Source organism: Microtus ochrogaster, chromosome 19, assembly GCF_000317375.1.
Source record: "Microtus ochrogaster isolate Prairie Vole_2 chromosome 19, MicOch1.0, whole genome shotgun sequence".
NCBI classification, from domain to species: Eukaryota; Metazoa; Chordata; class Mammalia; order Rodentia; family Cricetidae; genus Microtus; species Microtus ochrogaster.
The window spans coordinates 55589848-55617158 of record NC_022021.1 but is presented as its reverse complement, the minus strand read 5'-3'; the positions used below and the strand labels follow the sequence as shown (position 1 = coordinate 55617158).

Genomic DNA, 27311 nt, shown 5'->3' with positions numbered 1-27311 from the left:
TTACAAGAGAAATAATATCCTCTAGTCTAAATCAGTGGTTCTCACAAGGGTCACAGGTCAAATATCTACATTATGATTCCTAGCAGCAGCGAAATTACAGTTATGAGGTAACAATGGAAATAATGCTACGGTTGGAGTCATCACAACATCAAAAACTGTATTAAAGAGTTGCAGTCTTGAGAAAGTTGAGAACAGTAGGTTTAAAGTCTTAATCTGGCTCTTTACAGACAAATGCTTGCTCAGCCTTGCTGTAGTGGGCAGCCAAGGCAGACCTTCACCATAAAGACAGTAAAGATAGAAAGATAAGCAGGACGTCCTACAGCTAAGTAGCTAAGGGCACTAAGGTGACTGACACATAGGGTGAGTCATCCAAACTTCAGGCCACTTAGCAAAACAAAGGAAATGTAAAGCGACAGGAAGCACTGTCCTATGCGATGACCTAGGGCTGCCTCAGCTGAGAGACACCACGGTGGTGGTCGTGGGTGGTTTTTTTTGGTTGTTTGTTGGGGTAGTGGTTGTTTTATGAGCAGCAGCAGAAAAAAAAATTTAAAAAAGGGAAGCGAAGCATCAAGCTTGCTTTTGTACATACAAACTCAAGGCAAGGGAAATGCCCAGAGGAGTCGTCTGGGACTAGAGTGAGGCACATGAAGCTTATGAATCAGATTTTGTTAAATTTGCTGCGTCAGAGGTCAGATGTCTACGGTATAGAAAGCATAAATAAATGGTCAAAGAGCTAATGACAGCATTGGAGACATTACAATTTTAGGTACTGGGGATGAAGCCAACAGAGGTTGAAGACCTATTAAATGAGATGGCTCTAGGAAGGATGCGTGGGTACAGATATCAGATGCAGGCTGGAACCGGCACAGCAAAAAGTGATTTGACATGCAAAAGCAATCCTGCTTCTAATTTACTTATGTATGTAATTGCTGTCTTCCAAAGAAATCCCTTAAGGTGAATGCTGGGTTACATCACTCCTTGACCTCTGAGAGCTGGTACATTGTTGACTTTACTTGCATCTTTGATTGTCTTAACTCCAGTGCCCCACATTGTCCACACTGAGAAGGGAAGTGACTGAATCAAGATGTACCTCTAAGATTAACTTTTTGAAAAGATGACTTTAGCTACTTCTGTCTTAAAACTTGGCTTTTGAGACCACACTTCAACCCTATTGTATGTGTAAAGATACTCCAGAGGCATGACCAATAGAGTGGCAAGGGACCCATATCAGATGAACATTCTTTTGCCACCAGCAGAATAATTTTAGTATTCTTTTTAACAGGGTTCCAGGAGCTTTCATTTTACCTGGGTTGTGATAATTATGTAACTGTAGCAAACTTGTGCCTACTATGTTCTAGAAATGAGGCCTCCACAAGATGTAGAGAAGGAAACAATGTTTATTCCCCACTTCATCTCTTACTGATTTGCTTGCAGGTCCTGACCCCTAAGGGACATCCATGTGCGCCCCTTGTCTGTAGAATGGGAAGTCATTGTTAGTATCGTATTCCTCATGGAGCTGGTCTATGCTTCTTACCATCTGTGCAAAGCCCAGGTTGGACATCAGTCATTCCAGAATTTAGAAGTAGAGTTACAATGCTATGCTTTAGCCAAGGGCTCAAAATCACCCAGTCCAAGCTCAGGAAGTTTACAAAGTGATTAAGTCCCAAAGAGACCCTGCCAAAACCCTGTTCTTATATTGAACATATCAATGGTCCAGGGACCACTAGATTTGTACCTTAGATGGGTGAGTCACAACAAGATAGGCTTAAGCATAGCTGGTGTAGATTATTGGATTTGAAAATGGTGAATTAAATAATAGGAAGGTTATTTCCTTTCCAAATCATTTTCAGTTATTCCTATTGCCTTAAGGAGAAAGATCTAACTGGTCTTTCATGTGTCTATGTTACTTACTAAATGCCACTTTAAATAGAGAACAGACCTCAGGCTCCAAGTCTTCCTTAGTGTCTATGTAAACATGAATCTATTTTGTTTTTTTTTAATCATGTACTTTTCAATTATATCAATGCACGATAAATGGTTTGTTTTTAGTTTACATCAATAATGTAAAAACTTGGTCTTTCAAACATAAGGACTTCTAGGCAAGGATGTAAATCTGCTAAATTATTAAATGCAAATATAGACGAATCCTAAACCACGACGATGAGATGGGACTGGTCACATCATCAGTGGTGCTGTCATTGTTATTAGTAAGAGGGTTAATTAAAGTAAGCTGGGATCTATTCAGAAAAGGGCCACAGAAGCCCGCCTTGTGCGTCATCGGCCTCTAATTCATATATGTTTTAGTTATTGCGACCCATAAATCATAGGCTGTTCTATTTGGCACTCACTCAACAGAAGGCCATAAAAAAAGGCCACTGAGTGGAATAAAGGCAAAGCAAAGCAAATACTATAAACAAGAGAAGGTAAAATGTAGAAAAGACAAATCATGCAGCTATTAGCCAGAGAGCAGCTGGCTTTAGGTTGCCTCCATAGGCTCAGCATTATAAACATGAATAGAAAATAAGGTATGCACGAAACCGAAAAGAAATGTGCCCTGCTGATAATTACATAAAGAGGAAGCTACTTTGTTCTAATAATGGCTAATTTGATCCCAGGGCTATCCCATGAAGGTAATACAAAAGGAAATTTGTCGGCTTAAAATGAATACACATTGAACAAGGGCAAAATATTTGTACTAAAATCATATTTCTGTGGTAAAGCTCTTCAAAAATATATTCTATTATTGAATTTTAGTTATCGTGAAACATGCTGTAGAAGTGGGCTCAGTAGCTGCCAGTTCAAATGTCTCCAAATCGTCATCCTAAAAAAGGAACCATGGAGGCTGCTTTTTCAAATTCCTCCTCAAAATCTAAATCTTGGCATTTCTTTTATAAGCTTAGGCCTTGGTGTATAATTTAACTGGTATGAATTCTAAGAGATAAGGATTAGTCATCAGAGCTTAACCAGCTAGTTATTAAAGTAATTTCCCAAGATTCATAAATATATTTATGTAGGACTATTTTTCTTTCAGGAATATAACAGGCAAAATCCTTCTCTAAAAATGAAGTCAATATTAAGATGCATACATTTGGTCAGTTATTATGATGCTATTATTTGTAGATTTGTTCATACACACACATATATATATGTATATATATTGATACAGGTATGTATAAACAGCATATACGCACACTCTCTCAGTGACAAAGTCCATGTGCATGGTTAATCATTGAGTCTAAAACTTCTTGCCACCATGGAAATCCAACCCAATATCACCAAGTCTCTGGTTGCAGCAATGGCCTGTCTGATCTTCACCTGCTTAAACCACAAATGTTCACATATAGAGGTGGTACCTATTTTTCACAATGGATGTAAAAAAAATTGATGCATGCTGAGGCTTAACCATTTTTAGGAACCATCCAGCTACACAGTCAGAACTCACAGGGGTAGCAGGAGCCATGGGGAAAATAGAAAGATAAATGACACTAAGCCATGAGAACTCAAGGGAACCCTTAGCAGATAAAAGAAGGTAACTATGGTCGGTCTACAGTTGTTCATGAAAATCCCAGGGTCCCAAATCTGTTTACTCTCGTTCTTTTCACTAAAGCTTACATTTTACTCACATTAAAGCAATTAACAATAATCTTATAAAAACTGCTTTAACGAAAAACAGTAATATTTGTTTCTGGACTGAGAGGTGTTTACATTTTAAAAATCAAACATTTTATGTCCAGGGATGTTCTGTAACAGTAGGATTTGGCCAGAAGGCTAGCCGATGAAGGAAGGGAATTGTTTTGAGGTAGCATGGGCCTTGGTCTTCCTGTCTGGCCACCCAGTCACAGGCAGTCAGACTGTGAGTCAGGCCAGATCTGGTTACCAAGCAGTTTGCTGCTTTGTTGCTTAGTAACTTGAGTCTGTGGACCATCCTTCCCAGCTGGCTTTTTGGGAACCAGCGAACCAAACCTTAATAGAATTCTAACTTGATCTTTTTCCTTAGACTTTAAGCTTTTTGTGCCCTTTTCTCTGAATCATTCAAAATAAAATTATTCTGATTGGTTTTGTGTTTAAGCCAGTGTTATTTTAAAACCACCGTGAATCAGATTGTCCTCCCTCTCTCCTGAATCCCTTCTCCTCTCCTCTAGCTACAGACATTTTCATCAGAAACGAAGGACGGCAACTTTCCTACAAAGCGCATAGACAACAAGCAAAGTCTTATACCTTTAGATTTACTCACTACCATTTTATAAAACCCTTACTTTTGTAATAGTCTCAGTGTGCATGTAGGGGAAGGAAATAAATGTGAAAGCAATTTGACAGTCCAAGGAGTGGTGATATCCAAAGTAATAACAGATGATGGAGAGGCAGGAAGACCTGGACTCGCATTCTTCCCCCTGATCTCAAGGCTGGAGAGCTGAATGAGTGTGGCTTTGTCATATTTTTCTGTATCTTGGTGTGTAATACGTATGTAGGTGCACATGCCACCATGTGGGGGTGGAGGCTGGAGAACAACACTCCGAAGTTGGCTCTCTCCCCCTGTGTGTGGATTTCTGGGATGGAGCTCAGGATGCCAGGCTTATACAGAGTCCACCCACTGACCTTGGGACTTGCTTTTAATGATTTAAAAGTGCTGTCTGGGATCAGTATGTAGATTTAGTGAGGTTTTTAAACTTGTAAACATCAAATATCTTTGAAGCCATATGACTTTTGAATTAGAGAACCTATAACTCAAAAGGCTGAATGACTCAAGTCAAATATCCAGTGGCCAGCAAGCCTTGGCTCCTCTTTACTAAGTCAGCCGCAGCTTTTAAAACACGGCTTTCCTTTCCAATGGAAAAGCATTTGTGAAAACCATAGTTTTTTTCCCCCCCATGATCGGCTTCTTCCTGAAGCAGCCACTGTAAGAAAAAAAATGGCTAATTTCTTGCCTAAGGGGGAAAAATGCGACAAAGTGTTGGCACTCATCTAGTTACCTAAAGTCCCGGGAGCTTTTCCATTGCAGAAGATAAGTCTAAAAATTAAACCTACAATTTACATTATTTAAATGATCTTTGAGGTTCGCCTTTAAAACAATATTTCATTCATTCAACCTTTCTTCTGTGTTTTCAAGTTCATACTTTCGTCTGAAAGCAGAGTCACCATTAGGAGCAACGACTTCAGCAGGCAAAAGTTGGGTTCTTATGGCCACTAAGATAAACATCAATGGTCACAGGAAGTACAATTGTACAGGAAGTACAAAGGAGTAATAAAAGCTGGGTCCATTGGTCCTTACTTTCTTCTTCAGTCAATAATTGCCATATTTAGATTTTTGTAATGTAGCAAATATTATGGCTCAGTTGACAAACTCTATATGAGAGAAGAGGGTTTCTGAAGTCCTCTGGTTTGAATGAAAGCTAATAACAGCTCTCATGTTCACTTCAAAAGCTAAAGACACTTTCAACCTGCCCACTAAGAGAACACCACAGCCACAGCTGATGTCTGGGCTCTCTGCTCCTTCAAACATGGCCGTGGTGCTTAATATACTTCCTCAATGATTTTTCCTAGATTACGTCTTCACCTGAAGTCCCCACCTGTGTTCCAATCTGCAAGGAGAGCAACAATAATCTCTCTTGTCTCTCTTGGTATCTCCACCAGAGAAAAGGGAAAAGAGGAAAAGGAGGGGAGAGCTAGAGAGGGGAGGGGAGAAGAGGGGAGAGGTGAGGTAGGGTGGAGAAGGGAAAGGAGGGGAGAGAAGAGGAAGGGGAGGGAAGGAGAGAGGAGAGAGAGGAGGGAGAGGAGGGAAGGAGAAGAGAAGGGAGGAGAGGGAAAGAGGAGATAGCAAGAGCCCGAAAGCTAAATACAAGAGGTAACATGAGAACAAATCCAGGGTCCTCAAACACAGTCATTAAGTAACAGCTTTCAAAAGCCTGCTTATGTGTATTTAGCCTCCACATCCTAGAAGGATGGGCATTTTCTTTATGGGTGTCCATTTATTCCCTCTCCTATAACTTGAATAAAATTCATAGCATATGTCTCACTCTAGAAACAAGTTCAGGGACTAGAGAGCTGGCTCAACAGTTAAGAGCACTAGCTGTTCTTCCAGAGGACCCAGGTTCAATTCCCAGCATCCACATGGCAGTTGAAAACTGTCTGTAACTCCATTTTTGGGGATCTGACACCCTCACACAGACACGCATGCAGGCAAATCACCAATGCGCATGAACTAAAAATAAATAAATAAAAACTTAAAATATGCAGTTATTGATGAAGGGATTGACTAAGGAGTGAGCTGTCCCTTTTAATCGTGAGGAATTACATACCTGATAGAGAAAAAATGTATAAATCAATAAATAGGCCTGCATTATCTCACTCCTTAAAAAGCTTTAGTATTCCACAAAAGCCTTTGAAAGAGGCATGCTGACAGTTCAAATCTTAATCCTAAGAGAATGTTTTATTGTTTAAAGATGGTCCACCTGCTTCTTACCTTGGCGCATGTTGTAAATGAAAGCACGTGTGTACACATGGAACTTAAAAAGGTAGTATGCTTGCTGTAATGTCCCACTGCTGAGCTCGCTGTGAAATTTCCACATTTCCTTCCACTCAGCGTGTATGGAGCACAGCACACACTGAACCCAAGTTCCTCAGTCCTCAATCGGGAAGGGAAATCTCTACCAGATTATTCGTCTGAGACAAACTTAATTTGGTTTGCAAAATCCATTTGTTAGAAACAGCTTTCAGATCTACATATACAGGGAGACTCTGGGTTTGGACCCTAGCACCATGAGGTAGGGAGACCTTATGCAAAAAGTGATAAAATGATGACATTTAAAAAAAATCTGAGTGGTAGATATTCGGGTTTAGACTGCATCCATAGGAAAATGTTATAACTTAAGCGGGCATAATTACTATTAAGCTTTGTCTTATCAAAAAAAGAAGTGGATAGAAGTGATTCTACCCCAAGAGTCAGGAAGATTTTGAGTTGTAATTGGGCTCTGTAATGTATTCTGGGCCAGATGTGGCTCTACAATGTGACCCTGTCTCAAAAACGAAGCAAAACATAGAATGTGAAATGAAAGCACAAAGGTCTTGTGATGTAATCATGACTAAAAGCTGACTTTTAGCATCCCCAGTACAGAAATCAACCACTCTTTCCCTTCACGACTCCACTCAGGCCTGACACAAGGGAAATGTGCTAAAACCGAGTGAGGAAAACAAAACAAAACAACCCTAAAATACGCAAACCATTTCCTGACTGGTTTCTCTGAAATAAACTAAGACTGGACATTGAGTTTTCTCTAGCAGGGATTCATTAGATTTGAAATTCCTGATGACATCATAGGCTACTCCCTACTAACATGAAATCAGGATCCGCAGTACTGTCACAGCACAGATGTATGAGAGTTCCAGCCTTCACACAGGAGGCGGTTCGGGCAACCACCACCGTTGTCTAGTGATGCGATTGTTACCAGCTATTGCTGAGAGAGTAGCAGAAGTCAAGTGTGCTACAGGAACCTGAAGAGGACAAAATTACTTCTGCTTGGAAAGAAGTAAAGATCTCAGAGAGCAAAGAATGGATCAGAGAGAGGCACCCACCCTCAGCAGTCTCTCTGTCTTCTGTCCCATGATAAAAAAAAAAAACAAAAAAAAAAACCACTCATTCTCTGAGCTCATGGGATCTTAAAACAGATTTAATCCAATCTATTCACAAACAAGTGACAAGTTAACTATCTAGAAATGTAAACATCATCCTAAAAGTTCTCTCCAACCAAAGTTATTAGTAGGATTCAGCATATGAAAATAAAAATATTATCAATGATACTCGCTAAGCATCTACCCCCATGAAACACACTCTAATTTATACGTAATTGTTGGAGAAAACCAGAAGCCTAGGTACTAGTCCTGGGAAATTGGGGAACAAGGAAATGGAAGTGGATGTTAAGCAATTATCTAAAACCACACAGCTGGCAAAGTCAAAGCCCTCAGTTTCAGCAGTCTGGTTTCTGACGGCTTAGCTGTTCTCTGCTCAGGTCTCACAGCACCAGGGTATTGGGTCAACTGTGTAAGCAGCATTTTGAGTGGATCCGGAAATGCAAATGAAGGTTCAGAATGAAGATCTGCTTGGTAAACACAGGACACAAGGAGGTGAAAATGGGGTCCTTACTGAACGAAAGAGAAGACCTTTTTTAAAAGCACAAGAGGACAAAAATATTGACTAGTTATTAGATATTTATTGACTATTCACCATTGGTCAGTCATGACATGGATTACCAAAACGGGTACACCAGAACTCTGGCTCTTTGGTGGGTAAATCCAAAGCCTTTGCATTAAGATATAATATAATATATGGCAAAAGGGGGGGGAAAAGAGAAAAAAAGCAAAGATTCAGGCTGAGGGCATCCTAGATTGGTGGGTGATAGAAAGAAGGTTTATTTGTAGTCAAGGTCTTTTTGCTCAACATATTTAACAAACAAAAGAATTGCTTTGATATGATCCTTACTTCAGAGGTTTGCAAACACCAAAGACTAACAATCTTAGAAGTACAATATAATATAGAGAGTGAACCAGTTCATCATTAACATACTTTATAACCATAACTGTTCACCGGATCTGTCTGACTTTTTCCTTGGAGCAGAGCTGAGCTATGCTTCTTTGAAAATTAGATGTGGCTGCAGAGCTAAGGTCTAGAAGAGGCAAACAAGCCTTGGTGATCTACAAGCTTCTAGGCTTGCCGCGTAGGCTCTCACTACTACCATCTTTCATGCTATTTATCCTTATTCAGTGTTGACTGACATCCCTGGGGCTTCTGTGTTTTAAGCGAGAGAACCACAAGATGATAGGGTCCCATGTCCCTCAAGCACTTTTAAGCAAGCTGTCTTCCACAAACAAGGCAGGGGCAAACCAATGCCATTCACTGTATCAAACCACTGAGATTGGAAGGCTGTTTTATACAGAAACAAGCTCTATACAAAACAGATATCTTCGAACATTATTTTTTTCCAACTAGAGTGCAAATGACTTAGAACCAAGAAATAACTCTTGTTCAACTTTATAACCATTACATATCAGATAGAAACATTCAAGCTCAGTGCATACTATTTATAGGCATGGTAACTGGAAGGGACACCACCAGCAGGAACCAGCATTCAGAAGCAGGACCGTACAAAGCATATATTGAAGCAGCTGATGATTTAGGAAGAAGTAGGAGATGTGGATATAGTTAGATGCAAATTGGGTGTGTGTGCACATGCACTTTGAATTATACTTTTATAATGCTACAGAGTATACTTAAACACCTAGTGTTCATATATGAATTTATAAATAAATAATTGAAAAAACATCCTGTCTCCTGCTTGGTCCAAAAAGCCCGAGGCACAGACGAGGTGGTTGTCAGAGGGTACCTGTGGCGTTCGAAAGCTTTGGGCCGACTGCAATGCACTGAAAGCATTGGGATGCTCCTTCTAACTCCTTCTGGGTTGGTTTCAATCCCAGAAGGGAACCCTTTCCTCCTGAGGAAATTAAGGGCCAATAGCACGTGTATCTTTTCCACGTCCATCGCTTTCTCTATGCCACCTGATCTGACGGAGAACTTAGAGGCCAGGAAGGAATACTAGTAGAAGCCCTGTGCTTGGAGTTTCTCCAAACAGCACCAGGAAAGGAAGTGCTGCGGAATTGAGAAGAAAGCCTGTTTTCATGAGATTTCCTGCCTGCCTTCTCCTCAGCATGTCCAAATAACTCAGATAACCTTCAGCTGAACTCCAGGCAGCTTCACGTAGACTGAAATCAAGCCGTGAGTGAGGCTTACCCTGTCAGCAATACATACAGTCTTCTGAAAGATAATCACAAAGCAGACAGAGGATACCCAAAGGCTGGTCCTACTAGTTTGTGAACTGAAGCCAGCTTTCCTGCCTGGCCCTCAGTGCCTGGTTTTGAGCCAAGTCCCTTCCATCCAAGCATCATCCATGGCATGCCCTGCCTTTCTCTCATCCACTGCCTACTGCTGGCAAAATTTACAATGATATCTTTCTCAGAGGGGCTCATCATTTTCCAGATACAAGTTTTTTAACCCTTAATCCAGCAGTTGCCGTGGCCCTTGTATGGCCAATGGAACTCAGAGTCAATGTCATCTAGTTAAAAGCCCGAAAACAATAGAAACCCTTCTTTAGTCAGACATTTAGCTTTTTAAAATTAACATTCTGGGATTGGACGCGTCTTTGAGTGTGACATGTCTTTTATTTGCTCTGTCATTAACTCTCATCTGTCATATTAATATATTACTGGGTACAGCAATGCCACTCGGTTAGATCTGGGTTCCCTCTCCCTCTTATGGCTTCCTTCCTTGAGCCTTGCTTCTGTTTTGTTTTGTTTTTCCATCTCAAACACATTGGCTTGTTTGGGGAAACTATAGAAAATGTCAAGAGTCTTCCAGAAGAAAAAATACATGGAAGCAAATTCCTAAGACAATCTCATCCATTATAACAATGATCAAATATTCATAAAGAAAATAAAAGCACAAAACATTCAAAGCATCCTAATTCAAAGAACACTAAGAGTCCCAGTGCCTGTCACTTCCTGCGGACTTCCTAATCCCCTTCCTCTTTCTGCAGAGGCGTGATGAAGATTACAAACGCAATGCCATAGGATTGGGGGCAAATCTTTACACACTACTGTGAACATCCCTGCTCAAATGGGTATCATGCAGAAGACAGCTAAGTCTGATGACACTCCCTCCATCCTGGTCCTCTCTGGTAAAGCAGTTAGGAGAACCTGGCAAGGATATTAGCTTAAGAAATCAAAGAGAGGCACCACTTAGGCATGGGAGTAAACATACATTCTTTTTTGACATCTGGAATCCAGTTTTCTTGTAGGAACTTGCAATAGCGACTGAGCGCTGAGAACCACCCACCTCAACCACTTCTGTTACCTATCTCTAGGAGTCCTGCCCTGACTTGGGCATTGGTGGGACACACTTTGAAGGTAGATTACTTCCCATAAATCACAGGAGCGGAAAGATGATCCTCCACCCCACCCCCACAGCCGCAGTAGGAGCAAAAAGCACTGAACCGGCATGGCTAACATCTCAGTGATCCTAGCAGACCTTACCACGTATGTGCTACTGTGAAGCGCCGCTGCTTGGGGATGTTGCTACTCAGAAGCATCCTGCGCAGGAGCCTGGGGGAATTCCTGGGAGAAATCACCGGGGAGAGCTTGGGAGAAGCGGATTTCCTCGCTGTCTTGGACTTTTCATGCTGCAACAGGTTTTCCCTCAGGGATTTCACAAGATCCTCGTTGAGCCATGGGTTTGGAACATGCGGATTATCCACTTCAGGGACTGTCAGGGTGTCCGGGCTTGTCGTCTGCTGAGCCATTTTCCTGGTCAACTTTGTACAGTTGGCCACAATCCAGGACAACGTGGTTGCCTGGCCTGTTTCCAGTGAGTCCCTCGGCCAGAGTCTGGAGAAAATGTCCAGGGAAACAGGTCGGATCCAGCTGCTGTTAGTTCATTCCGCCCCTGCCTCAGTCTCTCCGCGCAGGCTGCTGGGTGTAGACCAGGCGAGCGCACTCCCCCGCCGAAGCCTGCTCAACGTCACCCTCCTCCCCCAGCCCCAGCCAAAGATCACTGACGAGCTCTGGAGGCTCGGGAACATGGAGGGAAGCCACCGCGCTAGCTCGGCTTTTGTCAGCCCTGCAAAGCAGCCTGTTAAACTATTGGAACTAATGCGGCGCAGCTGCTCCAGTGACTTCTGCTTATGTACATAAAAAGTCCTGGGGGGGAGGGCTTAACCATCGTGCCTGCTACTCCTCTGTTTGGCCAGCCTTTCCATTCGCTTATTCTGAATGCAAAGGAAAGAAAAACTTGGAACTTGACCTTCCGTTCCACCAGCGGCTATTTATCTCCCTATAGTATATATTCATAAAAGAAAATTGCTAGTCCTTTGATTTGGTTTCTCTTTCTTTCTTTTTTCTTTCTTTCTCTTTCTTTCTTTCTTTCTTCCTTTCTCCCTTTCTTTCTTTCTTTCTTTCTTCTTTCCTTTTTCCTTCTTTCCTTCTTTCTTTCCTTCCTTCCTCTTTCCTTCCTCCCTTCCTCCCTCCCTTCCTTTTTTTTTAATAAGGAAAGAATAAACAACCCGTAGCTAGACAAGGAGGAATGTTTTCCTGCTTACTAAAGTCAGTCTGAGGCATCCCATGAGAGAAATCACAAGAGAATAACACGGTCTCCACCTTCAGATAGAAACCAAAGGTTTCAAAATGCTACACAGGAAGGACACAGGGTGACTGTTGGGTTTTACAACCTTGTTAATTATGGTTCTTTCAAAGCACCAAGCAACACTATTTAGACCCACAAATGGTTTTTTTTTTTTTGTAGTTAAACTCCTCCCACAAGGTACTGGTTGTTTTCATAGGAATAGTTAAAAATGACTTTTATGGTTTCAATCATTTTATATGTTATATATAATTGATGCATTCAATCACAAAAGGGTAAAATAAATCAAGCTTTTCATATTTTCTTGTGTTGCCTTTTCAAAGAAGATTGTAATTGGTGAAAAATATATCTTCAAGAAACTTATTTAGAGAAAGTTTCAAATAAAGACAAGACTCTTTTTTTGGTAACAGAACAGAGTAAAAGACAATGTTAAAACAAGTAAGTTGCATTGTGAACGCTGGAGTGAAAAAAAAAAAAAGAGCCTGGCACAGGAGTGTCTCCAGCAGCCTGGTGACTTTTGGAGGTTTCAAATTGTTTCACACTTCGGTCATCATTGACGACCTACAAATTTCATCCAGCCAAAAACTGGAGGCTGAAATAACCAGAGACCATCAGTGGGATTGGGAGGACTCTGAGATGGTCCAAAGTAGAGAAGTTCTATTGTCACTGTTAGTCTTAGGGGACCCCTCTTTGCCTCTTCTGCACCTTAAAATTTAAATCTCCGCCTTTCAAATGTTACTAATATAGGCAGAAACTCTGAGGTTCTGCTCACCAAAATCTAAGATCAGCTACCTGATCCCTCCCTCCTAATACCATATTTGTAACAATTCATTGGTACACTCATGCCATGGTTTAATTTGAATACTCCATGCAAAGATTGAAATTTGAAAAATTAAGGTACGATTATTTCTAGCCAAAAAGAACTGTTATCAATACAAAGATTTTTCCACAATCTGCATCATTAAGTGACAACATCCTTCAGTGAAAGAAGAGACACTCATCTATACACAATATATCTACTTACATATGCTGCAGATGACGATAATAATTATTATAAAAGTATTGGTACACACACACATACACATATCTACGTAAGGTGAGCACAGAAGCTAAAAGTTACATTAAGGGTTATACAAAATGCCTGCGTAGTACTTGACCTCAAGGAGTTTATTTTAATTTAAGCTTTAAAAAATTTATAGAAAACTACAGCAGAATACTCATTCAATCAGGGTACCCCCCCCTCCAAAAAAAAATGCTGAGAGTCACTTGTGGGCACACGTTATAAAGAGACCCTTAATGATACAAAAGTATGAGGCTCAAACATTAATATAACATCTACCATCACCCACACTCCAGTGGAGAGTCCTATGGCCATGCACACACAGGAAGAAATCATTTCACACTGACAGATTAAAAGGAGAGAGGGAGAGTGGGAATTGAGACACAACCCGGTGGTCAGAGCCTGTGCTGCTTTTAGAAAGAACCCATGTTTGGCTCCCAGCACACAAGTAGGGCTACAAACAGCAGCCTGTAACTCCAGCTCCAGGTGATCCAGTGCCTCTGGCCTCCAATGGCCCCTGCACTCACAAGCACATATTAAGACAAAAACAAACACCACACACTCACATTTCAAAATAATACAAACTAAGTTTTAGATGAGAAATGAGGACAGGAGCAAGGAAAGAACCATAATCAAGGGGCCTGTAAGGAGTTGGAAGGAAGGGTGGGTATTATTGAAATACGCCGTATTCAATGCACTGTATGAAATTGTCGAAAGGATAAATGAAAATGCATTTAAACATTACTGGACAGAGACAGGATAGAAGTGCAAGGCAGGGAGAGGCAGTAGAAGCAAACTGGGGGTGGGGGGGGGTTGAGCAAAAAAATTCAGTGTCTAGCGGTCAGTCATATACAATTCTTTGCGAGTTTAAATAAATTAAAAATTCAGGTGACAGGACCCAGTGTGGTGGTTCAAGCCTTTTACCCCAGCACTAGGGAGGTAGAGGCAGTCAGGGATCTATGAGTTCCAGGCCAGCCATGGCTACATAAAGAGACCCCTGTCTCAAGGAAACAAACAAAAATTCAGAAAACAGAATAAAGCAGTTTAAAAACAAAACAAAATAGGATGTGAGAAAACTGGAATGGCAAAAGTAAAATTTTAGAAAAACTTTTTCCTTTTTAATGACGTAGTTTATTTTACACAAAAATAGTATTTTGTTTGTATCAAGCCTACATACAGGGTCTTCTGTGGAGAGTAAAGTACTGCTTGAGACTGTCCTTGTCCCCAGGGAGTTTGTATTCTAAAGACAGACAGCAAGGGCAACACATTCGGGGCCGGAGATATTTAGAGTATAGTTCTAAGTAGACAATTTGATGATGAGTGACCAAACAAAAATCTATTACCAACAATCGAATGGGCTCTGTTGGGACAATCATTAAGTTTAGGTACACCTACATCCTGGTTCTTGCTTTCGATGAGGATATAAGCACAGAATAGGGCTGTTAAGAAAAGAAAATGAGGGCTGGGTAGATAGATGGCTCAGTGGTTAAGAGCATTAGCTGCTCTTCCTGAGGACCTGGGTTGAGTTCCCAGTGTCTACATGACAGCTCACAACCGTCCCTAACTTGAGTTCCAGGTGATTCAACACCTTCATACAGACATACATGCAGGCAAAAACACCAATGTACAAAAATAAATATATTTTTTAAAAAAGGAAAGAAAATTGTTTAAACTGTGGTTTTCTCTTAAATGGCCCAGTATGTACATGCTCACAGGGAAAGAGGAATTGCTGGTTCAGACCTCACCAAGCCTTGTTTAGACATGAACCAATCCTGATTAAGCTATGCAGCCAATCTTGCACTGCTGTGGGGTTTGCTCAGGTGTGGGGGCTGGGTTGGTTTGATTCTCCTGAGGTGCAGGACTGAGGGCCTTTTCCAAGGCCCTAGCAGCCATTACTGACTCCTTGCCTTACTGGCCCTCCCCTGAGTCCCCAAAGTGAGGGATGTATATGTTGTTTCTACAATAAAATTTAACTTTTTATTTTGAGAATTCTCTGCTACCCCCTCAGGAAAACCCCGCTGTGTGGTGAAACCACACTTGAAAATCGCTACCTTACAAAAATCAGATTAACTGCTGAAAAGAACCAGAGGTAGCCAAGTTCAGATAAAAATTATGATGTTCTTTACGCTAATGGCAGGATCAAAGCTGCTCTTCCAACGACAGCGTTCTGCTGTCTGCCTTTTACGCAAAATCTTTAGAAAATTAGCTCTCGGGTCCTTGTCTGGAAAACACTGTACAGTAAGTAATAGCCAAATAAGGTTTTTAGGTTTTAACAAGTAGAAATTTGGGTATATATATATATATATATATATATCTACACATACAAATTTGGGGTTCTTTCCAAATAATTCCAAAATATGTTTTTTAATTAATTATTCATAAACTGTAAAACAAAAGAAACAAAATTTATGAAGACCGGGACAAATTAAGTGTGCCGGTCCATATTCAGGTGAGGGCTGGGTTTCCCACAGTTGAAAGGAAACAATGATGTGGCTCATTCAAAAGAATGGACAAATTCAAATGATTTATTCTTGACTAAACAGCATTGTTTGCTTCTCCCAAGTTTGGTTTAATTAGGTAAATACACAGTGAAGTGAGATTCCACTCAAATTGCTCACGGAATGGGTGAGGGAGTGCAGTTTAATAGCTAAGAGGGTGTGGGCTCTGTTAGGATTGAAAAAGCTTGATTTGAACCCCAGCTGAGCTTCTGGGCTTTCTGTATTATTTTGGTGGCTCAGACCCTTATTGGTGAATTAGTATAGTGATCATATCTGCATAATAGCGTTTGCATATAAATACAGGGTCATGGGGAGATGACCTGATAAAACGCAGGCCACACAAGTCTGAGGACCTAAGCTCAGATGTCCAGCACCCACATACGTAAATAGAAGTCAAGTCTGGTGGTGTACTCCTGCAATCCTAGCACTGGGAAGATGGAGACAGGACTTCTCATTGTCCTATGCTCATTGTCCTGCTAGCCTTGTTAAGGTTCATTGAGAGACCCTGTTTCAAAAGAGAAAGTGGAGAAAGGTAGAACACAATAAATACCAAGCTGTGGCATCCATAAAAAAATACTCATATGAACACAGGCATATATTACACACACACACACACACACACACACACACACACACACACACACCCTGCAAAGAATACCTAGTACAAAATGAGCATCCTGCAAATAGTCCCTATAACAAAGATTCACATTTAGTAGATACCAGTTATATGCCAAGATTTTTGCATTTTATTTTGCTTAATTCTTGCAATTATCCTAAGAGAACCACTATTTTACAGCTAGGACTGTAAAGGCCAAAGGTCATTATCATTCAACAGTGGTATACTTGGGATCTAAATCTGTGTCTATGAGGTACCAGAGTCTCCTGTTTTGACTTTATACCTCATTGAGTTTCAAATAAAAGCTGATATGATATTTAAATCAATTATGACCACTACTATGGAAAGTAATGGGTCCCTAACTGCTCCAAATTCTCATTCTAGTTACCAGAAAATCTGCCCCTGGCTGCACTCAGAACATACACTGTGACAACCCATGAAGCCTGTCAGGTCAAGGGTTTCTTAGGGAGGCAGGACAGCAGGGTGTGGAATTCCTGAGTCATTTCTCATCTAAATGCCTGTGTTCCTTTAACGTGAGGGCATTTCAGTTAAAGTCCTTGGTAGTTTTTCATTGTACCAAGCAGCATATTCAAAATTATTCCATCCTTCCTCCACAGTTTACCACACTGAGCTCATACCATTACAAATTATAATGACATAATTGTTATAGTCCTATATTTAAAAACACAGTAGATGTCTGCAGAGTGAAGCATTTGAGAAGTTTCACTATCTAGGCTAGCTTGTAGAGATTTCTTCCTTTTCTCCTTCCTTCTGTCTTTCCTTCAATCCTTCCTTCCTTCCTTTCATATATATTTTATTTTAGGGATATTTTGCCTGCATGTGTGTCTATGCCTTTGGAAGCCAGAGAGCGCATCAGCTTTCCAGGAACTGGAGTTGCAGGCAGTTGTGAGTCACTCTGTGGGTGCTGGGAATTGAACCCTGGTTCTCTAGAAGAGCAGCCAGTGCTCTTAACAGCTGAACCACCTCTCTAGCCTTTTTTGCTTTTCTGACAGTTTTATATCTATGTGTAATCTAGTGTGCTTACATTCACCCTAACACCATCTGACATCCCATTCCTTTCCCTCTGAACCCCTTCTTCTTCCCAGATATTTTCCCAGTGGCTACACCATAATGACAGCAAAAAGTATCTTTTTGAAAATGAATGATATATACAATCCTTCCACCAAAACAATAAATGTGAAATATCAAATTAAAAATCAGAACAGTTAGTTTGTTAGAATGAGTGTCTAATAGTTAAACAGATAGTGAGCTACAAATACGAAGCAGGGATTGAGTGAAAGTCAAAGTATTCTACATAGAAAAAGAATAAGAACAGCCTGGACAAAGAAAGTGATTTAAGACTTGTTAGGGCTTTAGACTCTTTATTGACTAAAATAGCAGTAAAATGTACTTGGTACTTGGATAGGTATTATATAATGGAATTTAAATGCAGCCAATCTGCGTGCAATATGGTTTGCAATTATGAAAAGGATAGTTCTGAAGTGTGTTCCTGTTCAATGTGAGTTTGTAAAGAAGCGGAAGGGAGCTAATGAGGAACTAATTGTTAAAATTTGTTCATTGGCTTGATATGAGCGTACAATGAAATTAGGAAGTCAAAACTGATTGGATATTGCTCAGCATAATCAATTATACATACCACTAATTAAGATCCACTTAACTAATCATCAAAGACATGTTCCTATTTTCAGGGTATTTAGAAGTCATTGAGCAAATGCATGTGCTCATTTATCTTAGAGTTACATTTTACTATACAACTCAGTCTTGGTTCTTTTCAATGAAAAGGTCAAGCATGTTTAATGTCACAGATTAATTTAACTATTAAATAGTATTTTATCACCTCCCTTAAATGAAAAGTTAGCATCATATAGAACACTGTATCAACAACATTTAAGAATCATGCTTACCGTATGCCTGAAGGACAAATGACAATATAACCTAAATTAGTGTTTTTTTCCTTTTCTGCTGAAACACAGACTTAAAATGAGCTATCCAGGAGCAACATTTCCTCGTTGCTAAAGGAAACTCTCGAATGCCCTTTCTAAACGCTACTCAGATAATCAGAAATGACCACGGCTTTTGATGGCCCCCAAAAGTATAATATTATCACATTTTCTTATATTTGATTTTTCCAATGTAAACAATAATCAAGCAATTTTGGCTTCAATTTACAGAATCCAATCCTCCTATATCTGAATCATGTCTTTCCCTAGCCACTCAACCACTGAAAAAGCCACTAGGCACACGTGCGGAACACACAGGTACTGATCGGCACTCTCTTTTCTTACTCAATGGGATCACCATAAGCACTCCAAGGTAGCAGACACTCAGCTTACAATCTGAAGTGGAAATAGTTAGCTATCAAAGACAAATTAGTGACTTAGAATTGTAATTGAAATTCTTCAACGTATGTAAATAACAATCCCAGAAGACAGACATACTTACAAGGATATCATTTTCATACCTAACTCTAATATTCCCCTGGAATCTATTGCTTACAGGGCACACTGACATAAGGCACTGGCAAGGCAGGGGAGTATTCTCATCCCTCAAGCCAATGCACTATGAACACATTCATTTGGTCGTTTAACTTCTCTCAACCTACATTGAGTCTAAGGTCCTATAGATTTTAAAACCTCAAAAATGCAGTTGTCTTCAGTGTATGCATTCAATAATTGATTGTATGAGATCCAGATTACACCTCAAAACTGTCTTTAAGAATCATGTTTTGATATAAAAAAGCCTTAAATAGTAGGTCTTTGTGTTTGCTTATAAGTTTCCAAAATGTGGGATTACAAAAACCATTATCAAACAGCAATATAGTCCCTTCTACTAGTACCTGGTTACTCATATACCACTGCCTCTACTTTAAGAGATATATTCCATGTTTAGGAAATACAGGATGGCAGGCAAGACAAGACCACAGGACACAGGTGCCTTACCAATATTATGAAATGGCCCTGAAACTTGTGAAAATCCCTTTTCTAACTAGGTACAAAAAAAAATATGTGTTCTGACATCTGAGTCATAGCTTAGGAGACAGAGTGGGAGAGCAATGCCTAAGTTAATTTAATATTTGGAATCAAAGTATTGTTTTACTTCTAAAATAGTAAAGCTGCAGAGAGAGGTATATTCACTGTTACATAATAACAGATTTTCAGAACATCAGGACTTAATTAACCTTCCAGGCTATTAGAGGAGACTGAACTCACATTTCCTAGAGTATGGCCCATGGTAGCTGTTTCCAACGTATGTTGTCCACACCCGAATAGCTTTTTCTATACTGAATAGTGCTCTAAGTGCGTCCTTTGTGCTAGCTTCCTTTATTACTATGCTCAGTCTCCAAGTCAAGTCCATCCTCCTCTTCAATTGCTATCTATAAGTAGAAACTATAACCTTCATGAAGATTGTGAGACAGGGGCACCTGAGAGCGAGATTACAGGAGTGTGGATTGCATGCTATACCACGCATGAAGCCAGTGAAAGACGAGATGTATTACATGAGAAGACGTTGCTGTAGAAGGAATTTAAAGACAACTAGATGCCATAATAATTATGTCTTTTCAAACTTCAGTGCAGCAGCTAAGAATTACTTGAACACCTTGATAAAATGCGGAGTCAGATTTGGTGCGTCAGGTGGGAGACACAGAATTCTGAATTCCAAATCTTTCAAGTGGTCCATAGATTTCCCATGGACCAGAAACATTGTCCTCTATGCACCAGGATAAGTCTTGATAGGTAGCCAGTAAATACTATGCAATGAGAACAGTAACTTGGAGCTAGGTGATGCTATTTCTTTGCATCCAGCTATTTGTATAGTGTTTGATTATCTCCTAATATTTCTAATTACTAAATAAATTGTATTTAGCTCTGATATTAATATTGATTGTAATGTGGCAGAATCTAAATCAAGACTCTAGGCATGCCTGTGAAGGATTATTTAGGTTAGCGCATGGCAGTGAGGACTTTTCTGGATTCAGGTTCATTTGAGGTAGTAAGATTTATCCTAAGTAGCACCGTTGCTGGAGCTGGAATCATAGACAGAAAAAAGGAAAGTGGACCGAGCACTAGCATCCCTTGCTCGCAGTTTCTTGTCTGTGGACACAAGGACACAAACGACCAGCTGTCTCAAGCTCTGGTTGCTATGACTCCCTTGCCATGATGGACTATAACCTTGATCTGTGAGCCAAGCAATCCCTTTATCCCTTAAATTGCATTGATTAGGGCATTTCATCACAGCATCAGAAATAATTATGAAGACAAAATAATTATGTAAAAGAAATCACAAGCCCTTTGTTTTTAAAAACTACATTTATTCTAAAAAAAATAGTCCAGTTCTATTAGAGGTGGTATTCAACTTCAGTCAGCCGGGATTTATAGATTTCCTTCATTGCCAGTAAAAGACCAGTAAAATTCACCGGTCATTAACTCTCTACCAACAAACCAAGAAAGGGTGCTCCCACCATGGTCCTCATACTTGCTTACAGCCAGTCTCTGGGGAACTGTAAAAAATGGGCTGATGTTTTTATTTCTAGTGCTTTAAAAAAAAAGTTATTCTGACTTGGAAATGCTCAAACGTTTGCTGAATGATGTGTAGCAATCTGACCTTCTTCTGAAACTATTGTTATGTTTCTGTAGCACTGGAGACTGAACAATTAGGAGGCTTCCCATACACTAGGAAAATGCTGTGCTGCAGAGCTATAGATATAAGGTCTGCTTGACATTGACCCTGTACATCCTAACAAAATAAATAGCTTTATACTAACCCTATAAGCATATTTATTTCAGTATGTCTGGTAACTATAATTTATAATCTTTAGGTATGTAAACCTGGATAAAGCCAGGTAAGTATTTAACAATTACCGGAGAACCAAATGCCCTTGTTATACCAAGAGTATAGCATCATCTCTGTATCGGCAGCAGTTGCTCAGGATCCTTGACATTAAGCACCCGGAAGATAGCAGCTACTCAGTTGGGACCAGGTAACGACTGGGAACAATTCGTGTTTGTATCATCTGTGTTTATTTTCAGCTAACAACATGGAGACAGTGTGTCCAAGTCAACTAACACTAAGCTATCAACTGAAAATAGACACTGTTTTCAAAATCCTACCAATGTGTTCTTTAAAGTATCTACATAACATATATTTTATCTCCATTGTGAGTAAATTTAAAATTTCAAGAGAAATCTAAAGCTCTTATTCTGCACCATTCCTAAACTTGGCCCTCTGTCTAGGTAGCTGGTCATGGTTACTATGTTGAATTCTCCATTTCCGTGGTAGGGGCCCCCATCCAAAGTAGGCTCAAATAAAAATGGAGCTAGTAAACTGAGGGACTGACTTGTAAATTTTATCTGATCGTATTAATTTGAACTTGAAAGGGCTTTTGTAGCTAGTGGCTACATTATTGAACAGTGGCTGACAGGCCATGTGCCTCCATGAATACTTATGTACCAATAAAGAAATGTTTTTGGAGTCATGGGTTATATGTCACCATCGTTTGGCAACTTTATTTTGTTCTGCAGTAAAGATCCCCAGTGCTATTTTTAGCTGATGCCTGCTAGTCCGAAGTGTGACCATGAGCCATTTCACTTTGGAAAGGCATTCTGATTTCCTAGCTTTTACTCTAACACAATAAACAGCCTTGTAAATCACTTGTCATACATTGTAGGTAATTAAAAAAATATATAGATTGTTGGAAGCCAGATTGTTGAGTGCTGGGATAGCTGTATTCTTAAAATTTTTATCAAAGTGGCCAAGTTTCTGATGATCCTGCAGCAGTGTTTGAGTTCCTACATGTGTCCCCTCAAACAGCCTTCCTCATCATCCTGTCCTCACTGTAACACCGTTTTCGTCCCTCAAGAATATCTTCTATTTTTCCTTAGGGTAGAAGGAATTAGGAAATGCCTCAGCAGCTACCGTCAAAACCCAAGCCACATTTCCCTGTGCGTCCAAGGCTGTGTTCAATTTGGCTCTTTAGCAATTTCACTTGACCAAGCATTTCCCTGTGGTGTCTCTGGTGTGACAGTATCTGCACATTGCAGGAGGCGCTGGAGAGGGAAAACATTAACTCTTTCTTCTAGAATGTTCTGGCACTATGCAGTAAGCCATGTTTCAAACCACTCTCACTGTAATAAAGACAGATTTTGTTGTGAGCCTTTAGCCTTTGCATACAAAGAAGTACACAAGATGCCGTGCCTGACCAGAACTCCACCACTCATTTTGTTAGGAAGACCTCCAAATCAACACTGGTATGTGCAATAGTTTGGAGGTCTTCCTGATTTAATCATATATGCATTGAGTACTCAGAAAGGCCTTCAGTATAATCTTAGACCCGCCCATTCCCTCTTCACACATGGAATGTAGACTTAAGAAATAAATTAGCAATGTATATACTGATAAAAAAAATTAGAAACTATAAAGTAACATCTAAAAATCAATCTAGCCGACAGCTTTAAGGAAAACCACAAAAGAGCCAGCTCTTCTGCGTAAAGGCCGAAAGCAGCAGTGTTTTAGAACTGACTACTGCTGACTTCACAGGGGCCTATCTCAAAATGTTCTGAAATTGAGTAAGCTGGAACAGCAACAAATTGCTTTTAAATTAAATTATATAAACATTCAGCTCAGTAAATTATTTTCAACAAAGATCATGCAAAATAACTCTAACTTGTCACTTTTTAATTATTTGATGGCACTTTACTACCTGGATTGCGAGGCTGTCTGTCAATTGTACCTGTAGGTGGAAGCAGGGTAAGGATGAACTACGAGGTCTCACTTCCCAGCTCCACACTGAGCTCTTAGATTCTGAAGCCATGTGCTGTTCTTATAGGAAAACACTACAGAGAAGGATTATCTTTCTACAGTTATAGGACTTGAAAATTGAGAATCACACAGACTTGAAACTATAAAATTTATATCACCCCAGAGAACAAAGAAGCACGTGTTTGAGATTTCCAAAAGCAACTCACAAGTTAAAACTCAAACAAACACAGTTTGTGGCTTTTTTTTTTGACATCTGTGCTTGTAAAATCAAAGTTCTTTAGGCACTTATGGATGAAGTACTGGAGGAAGGAAAGTCACGCGATATTCTAAGTGTGCAAGAGGTCCAACTTCCTCTCAGTTCCTTCAGGGTGACATAAAAGAGCAAACAGGCAAATCGTACAGGTCCTGGCGGTAGACTGTAAGGAAGGGCAAGGCATAGAGCAGGCTGGAACACGAATTTAAAGATGCATATGGAAGGAACAAGAGCACTCATTCAATTAGCTTAACATTTGTTCAGATAATTAGCTTTAATATTATTATTTTAGAACATCGTTGGGGTTAGGATTAATGTAAGAGTGTGGCTGCAGTGTTTGGTGAAGGTCCCATTTTAAAAATGAATCTTGTAAAAAGATATTTTAAGCCAATCATCGAGGAGGGGGCGTTATTTTCTTTTAATTACTGGCGAGTTGGCAATGATCCAGAAAGTAAGCCCACCCAGGCTTATACTACCAATCTCCACTGCTAAACTCAGTGTATCAAAAAGAAAAACGCTGAAAATAAGAGAGAGACTCGCTGAGAAGAGGCCAAGGCGTTCAGGGATGCAGGAGACAGGAGAGGGCAATGGAGGTGAATATAACCATAAAACACTTGTGTATGTGGACTTGCCAGACAATAAAGAGAAGGAGAAAGAGTTTTAAAATATGCAAATTAATGTCTACGACATCCAATTCAAGCCCTTTTAGGTTTACATTCAAAGGGACATACTATTTTGTAAATTGTTGCTTACCCTGCAAGCACTCTGATCTTTGAATTGGCTACGAATTGTTGATTTCCTTACAGTCATATTTTCTAACTTAGTGAGCACAAAAGGAGATGAATGAGAGGGTGGCATGGGGCATAAGGGACAACTACCCTCAAGTCGTTTAGCTTTCATCTGTGACTACCTGATAATCCCTGATACTAAAAGTCTTGCTAAACTATTCCTAAAAATAAACACTTCATTCCCTGAACTGATCTTTCAGCCAACACATACTCACTGAACACTGAGTATCTCCCAGGAATATATTATGTGCAAAAGTCAAAAAAACAAAAACAAAAACAAAAAACATAGAGGACTGGATCACTTGCATCTCAGAGTACTCAGAATGTAACCTATCACCCAGCAGTCAAGGGTAAGCTACTGAGACCCCACCCCCATCCCCCTTTACTTCTTGGCGTTATTTCAGAAGATGAAAATGCGCAAATAGGATTGTTACATATGTTCCTTTGGTAGACAGGCGGCTGTTCTGAGTGTTATCTTAAAACAGATTAGCTTGCAGTGGAGTTTATGAGCAAACCAGGAACAGAATCAGAGTTTGCATGTTTTCTAAGATTTGATGTAGGCATTCTTAAGTAGCTCTTTTATATTTGGGGATTTTAGGATAGCGTACTCATATTCCAATACCAGAAACAGAATCGTGAGTTTCACTCCATCTTCAAACATGCGTCTCAGATGTTTTAATCCCATCAGCAGCCAAAGGATACCGCCTGACTTTTGCAGTACCCCGACTGTCTCTGCAGCATAAAGTATGTGGTTTACTTGTGATGCAATCACAGCGTTTGTTGCCAGTGACAACGGTTGTTTTCTTCATTAGGTTTTATGTGGTTGGTCAGGTTATGTCACGAGAATTGTACTCAGAATTATGAGTCTGTTGAATACCAGCTTTGTGCACTAATTGCCATGTGGTGTGTGTGTCAGGGACGGGGCGGGGAGGGTGGCTCTCGGTTTTGCTAAGACAGAAATGCAGACTATTGGGTACCCTGCGTGGCCCTTGTATATCAGCTGGTTTCTCTCTTCCCGGCCCCTGCCATCTAGTTTGTAGCCTCTGGAAAATGGCATGTGTGTCCAGAAAGTTCCAACTAATCAGTTCTTTTCTGCCGCTCTCCTATTTCTGTGGCTTCAAGAAGCCTTGAATCGCAATCTCCTGGGTGCGTCACGGAGAGCAACTTAAGTCAACTGTAATTTTCAACAGATCCTGAACACGGATTTGGAAAGATCAGGTGTTATTGAAAAGAGTTATAATAAATTCAGGCTTGAGTCCAATTGCTTCCAGCTCGTCTCCTCCCTCTGTGGGTTAACAAGTGTTTCCAAAGCCACGGGGCTTTAAGAATCCTGAAACAGCTAATTAACAGGGCTGATTTACATCACATGGAGCCCGTGTGTTCCAGGCCGCTGTGAAACCTCAGCTTCCCGAGGCTATCAGAACAGTGCAGGAGCACTTGGAATTGGGGTGTGACATTCTGCTCCCCGCCTGTGGCAGAAAATAACCTTCTCAACGGGCACTTTAGGTGAGAATAGTTCTCTCAACAACAATAAAAAAAAAAGGTCTCATTGCCATGACTATGAAAAAGTAAATGAACATTTCCTCCTGTTCAGACTGTGAGTCACAACTGGCCTGTGAGTGGACCAAGGCCTGAGGCATTCCCTTGACACATTGTCCAGTGAAACCCAGGCGCAGGCGTGGTGAGAGGGTGAGTTAGCTTTGATCAGTCTTCCAACAGTCAAACAAAACCCAAGTAAAGCGGCATTGGTCTCCTTTTCCAGCATTTCCCCCCAACTTATGTATATAAGCAAAAATATAATCAAGCTTATTCTATGAAATTGGACTAATCGAGATGAATCAGTTATACATGGTAATGCTAGAATCATCTATCACACACAAAAGTGTTATCTCATGCCTCTCGCTTACAAATCTGCCCTCTGCTGCTGGGAGGGGGATGGTGGTGGCACACTTGGGGGACAGAGACAGGCAGATCTCTGCGAGTTCCTTTATCTTATCAAAGGTGTCTTTCTAAAACACATGACTGCCTGTTTGAATCAACTTGATTTTTTCCCCCTTGTTTCGGGTAGGTAACATATACATAATTTTTAAATGCATCTTATGTCACCACAATCACTACCAGACCCCCATCTACATAATTTCATCCTAGGCTACCAGGCCAAACTGTGTACACTTGAATACTATAGCTGTAGGAATCTTGTTCCCCAAGAAGCCCTGCCTTTTGAAGGCTGTCACCTCATCCACCTGGTTGTTCATCTCTCTGCTCAATTTTTCGTTCATTCTTAGGATAATACTGCTTTAATGTCACTTGCATTGGGAATTATTTATCTCTTAATCATAGGACAATGCTCTGTGCCCCCTGGCTAATTTTTTTTTATCACAAGGATAGGTTTATGAGTTAGCTTTTGGTACTTAATGTTTATATTATCTTTATAATATACAGAATGAAATGACAAAGGACTTATACAGAAATGGACAAGTGGATGGATTAATGGATTTAACTAGTAACTAGGACATTGAATTAGATTGTATCTAAGGGTTCTCTATACAATTAATTTGATATAATCTATTTTAATGACATGTTTGAAGTGATAAGAACAAAATATATCAGTTAGAATATATCATAATTCATATGCAGTGACACATGAATTACAAGTTCAGTTTTAACTCATGCCTAAATTTGCACAGCCCCTTTATGCAGACTTCTCATTAAAGGTCTAAAGAGCCTGACTGATTTTAAAAAAGCTGTGTGTATAGCAGGTATCTCTTATTCAGTGATTAAATATATTAGATTTGTTTTCAGAAAACATCATGTCAAGCCCAAGGCTTGGTATGCTAATGTTACTAAAAGATTGAATTAGAATAGCAAACAAATCATGAGTCCTAAAAGAAATATAGGCTGAGTTAAATATAGAACTATATCAACGTATAGCTAACATTCACCTATAATAACTAGCTCTGTAGAAAATGCAACATTTACAGTAATAGAAAAAAAAGGAGCAAGTGAAAGATCTTTAAGAAGGACTTGAGGATTTTTTTCACTTTTTTATTTTATTTTTATTTATTTTTATTGCTTTAAAAATAATGCCATTCAAAATTTCCACTTCTCCCCTCCTCCCATTTCCCTCCCACTCCCCCACTC

At 40.0% G+C, this 27311-nt stretch overlaps 1 protein-coding gene across 2 annotated transcripts in view; it reads right to left on the bottom strand.

Annotated features, from left to right (window-relative positions):
• The window catches only part of Pde4d (phosphodiesterase 4D), an 851276-nt gene that overhangs the window by 695952 nt on the left and 128013 nt on the right, over positions 1-27311 (bottom strand). The window contains exon 1 of one of the 2 annotated variants that reach the window (XM_005356778.3): positions 11077-11543. The exons of the other annotated variant lie outside the window; for it this stretch is intronic. Coding sequence (XP_005356835.1) covers positions 11077-11342 — 266 coding nt within the window. The 5' untranslated portion in view covers positions 11343-11543. Of the gene's footprint in view, positions 1-11076; positions 11544-27311 lie in introns of those variants that run through there. 2 annotated transcript variants of the gene reach the window in all.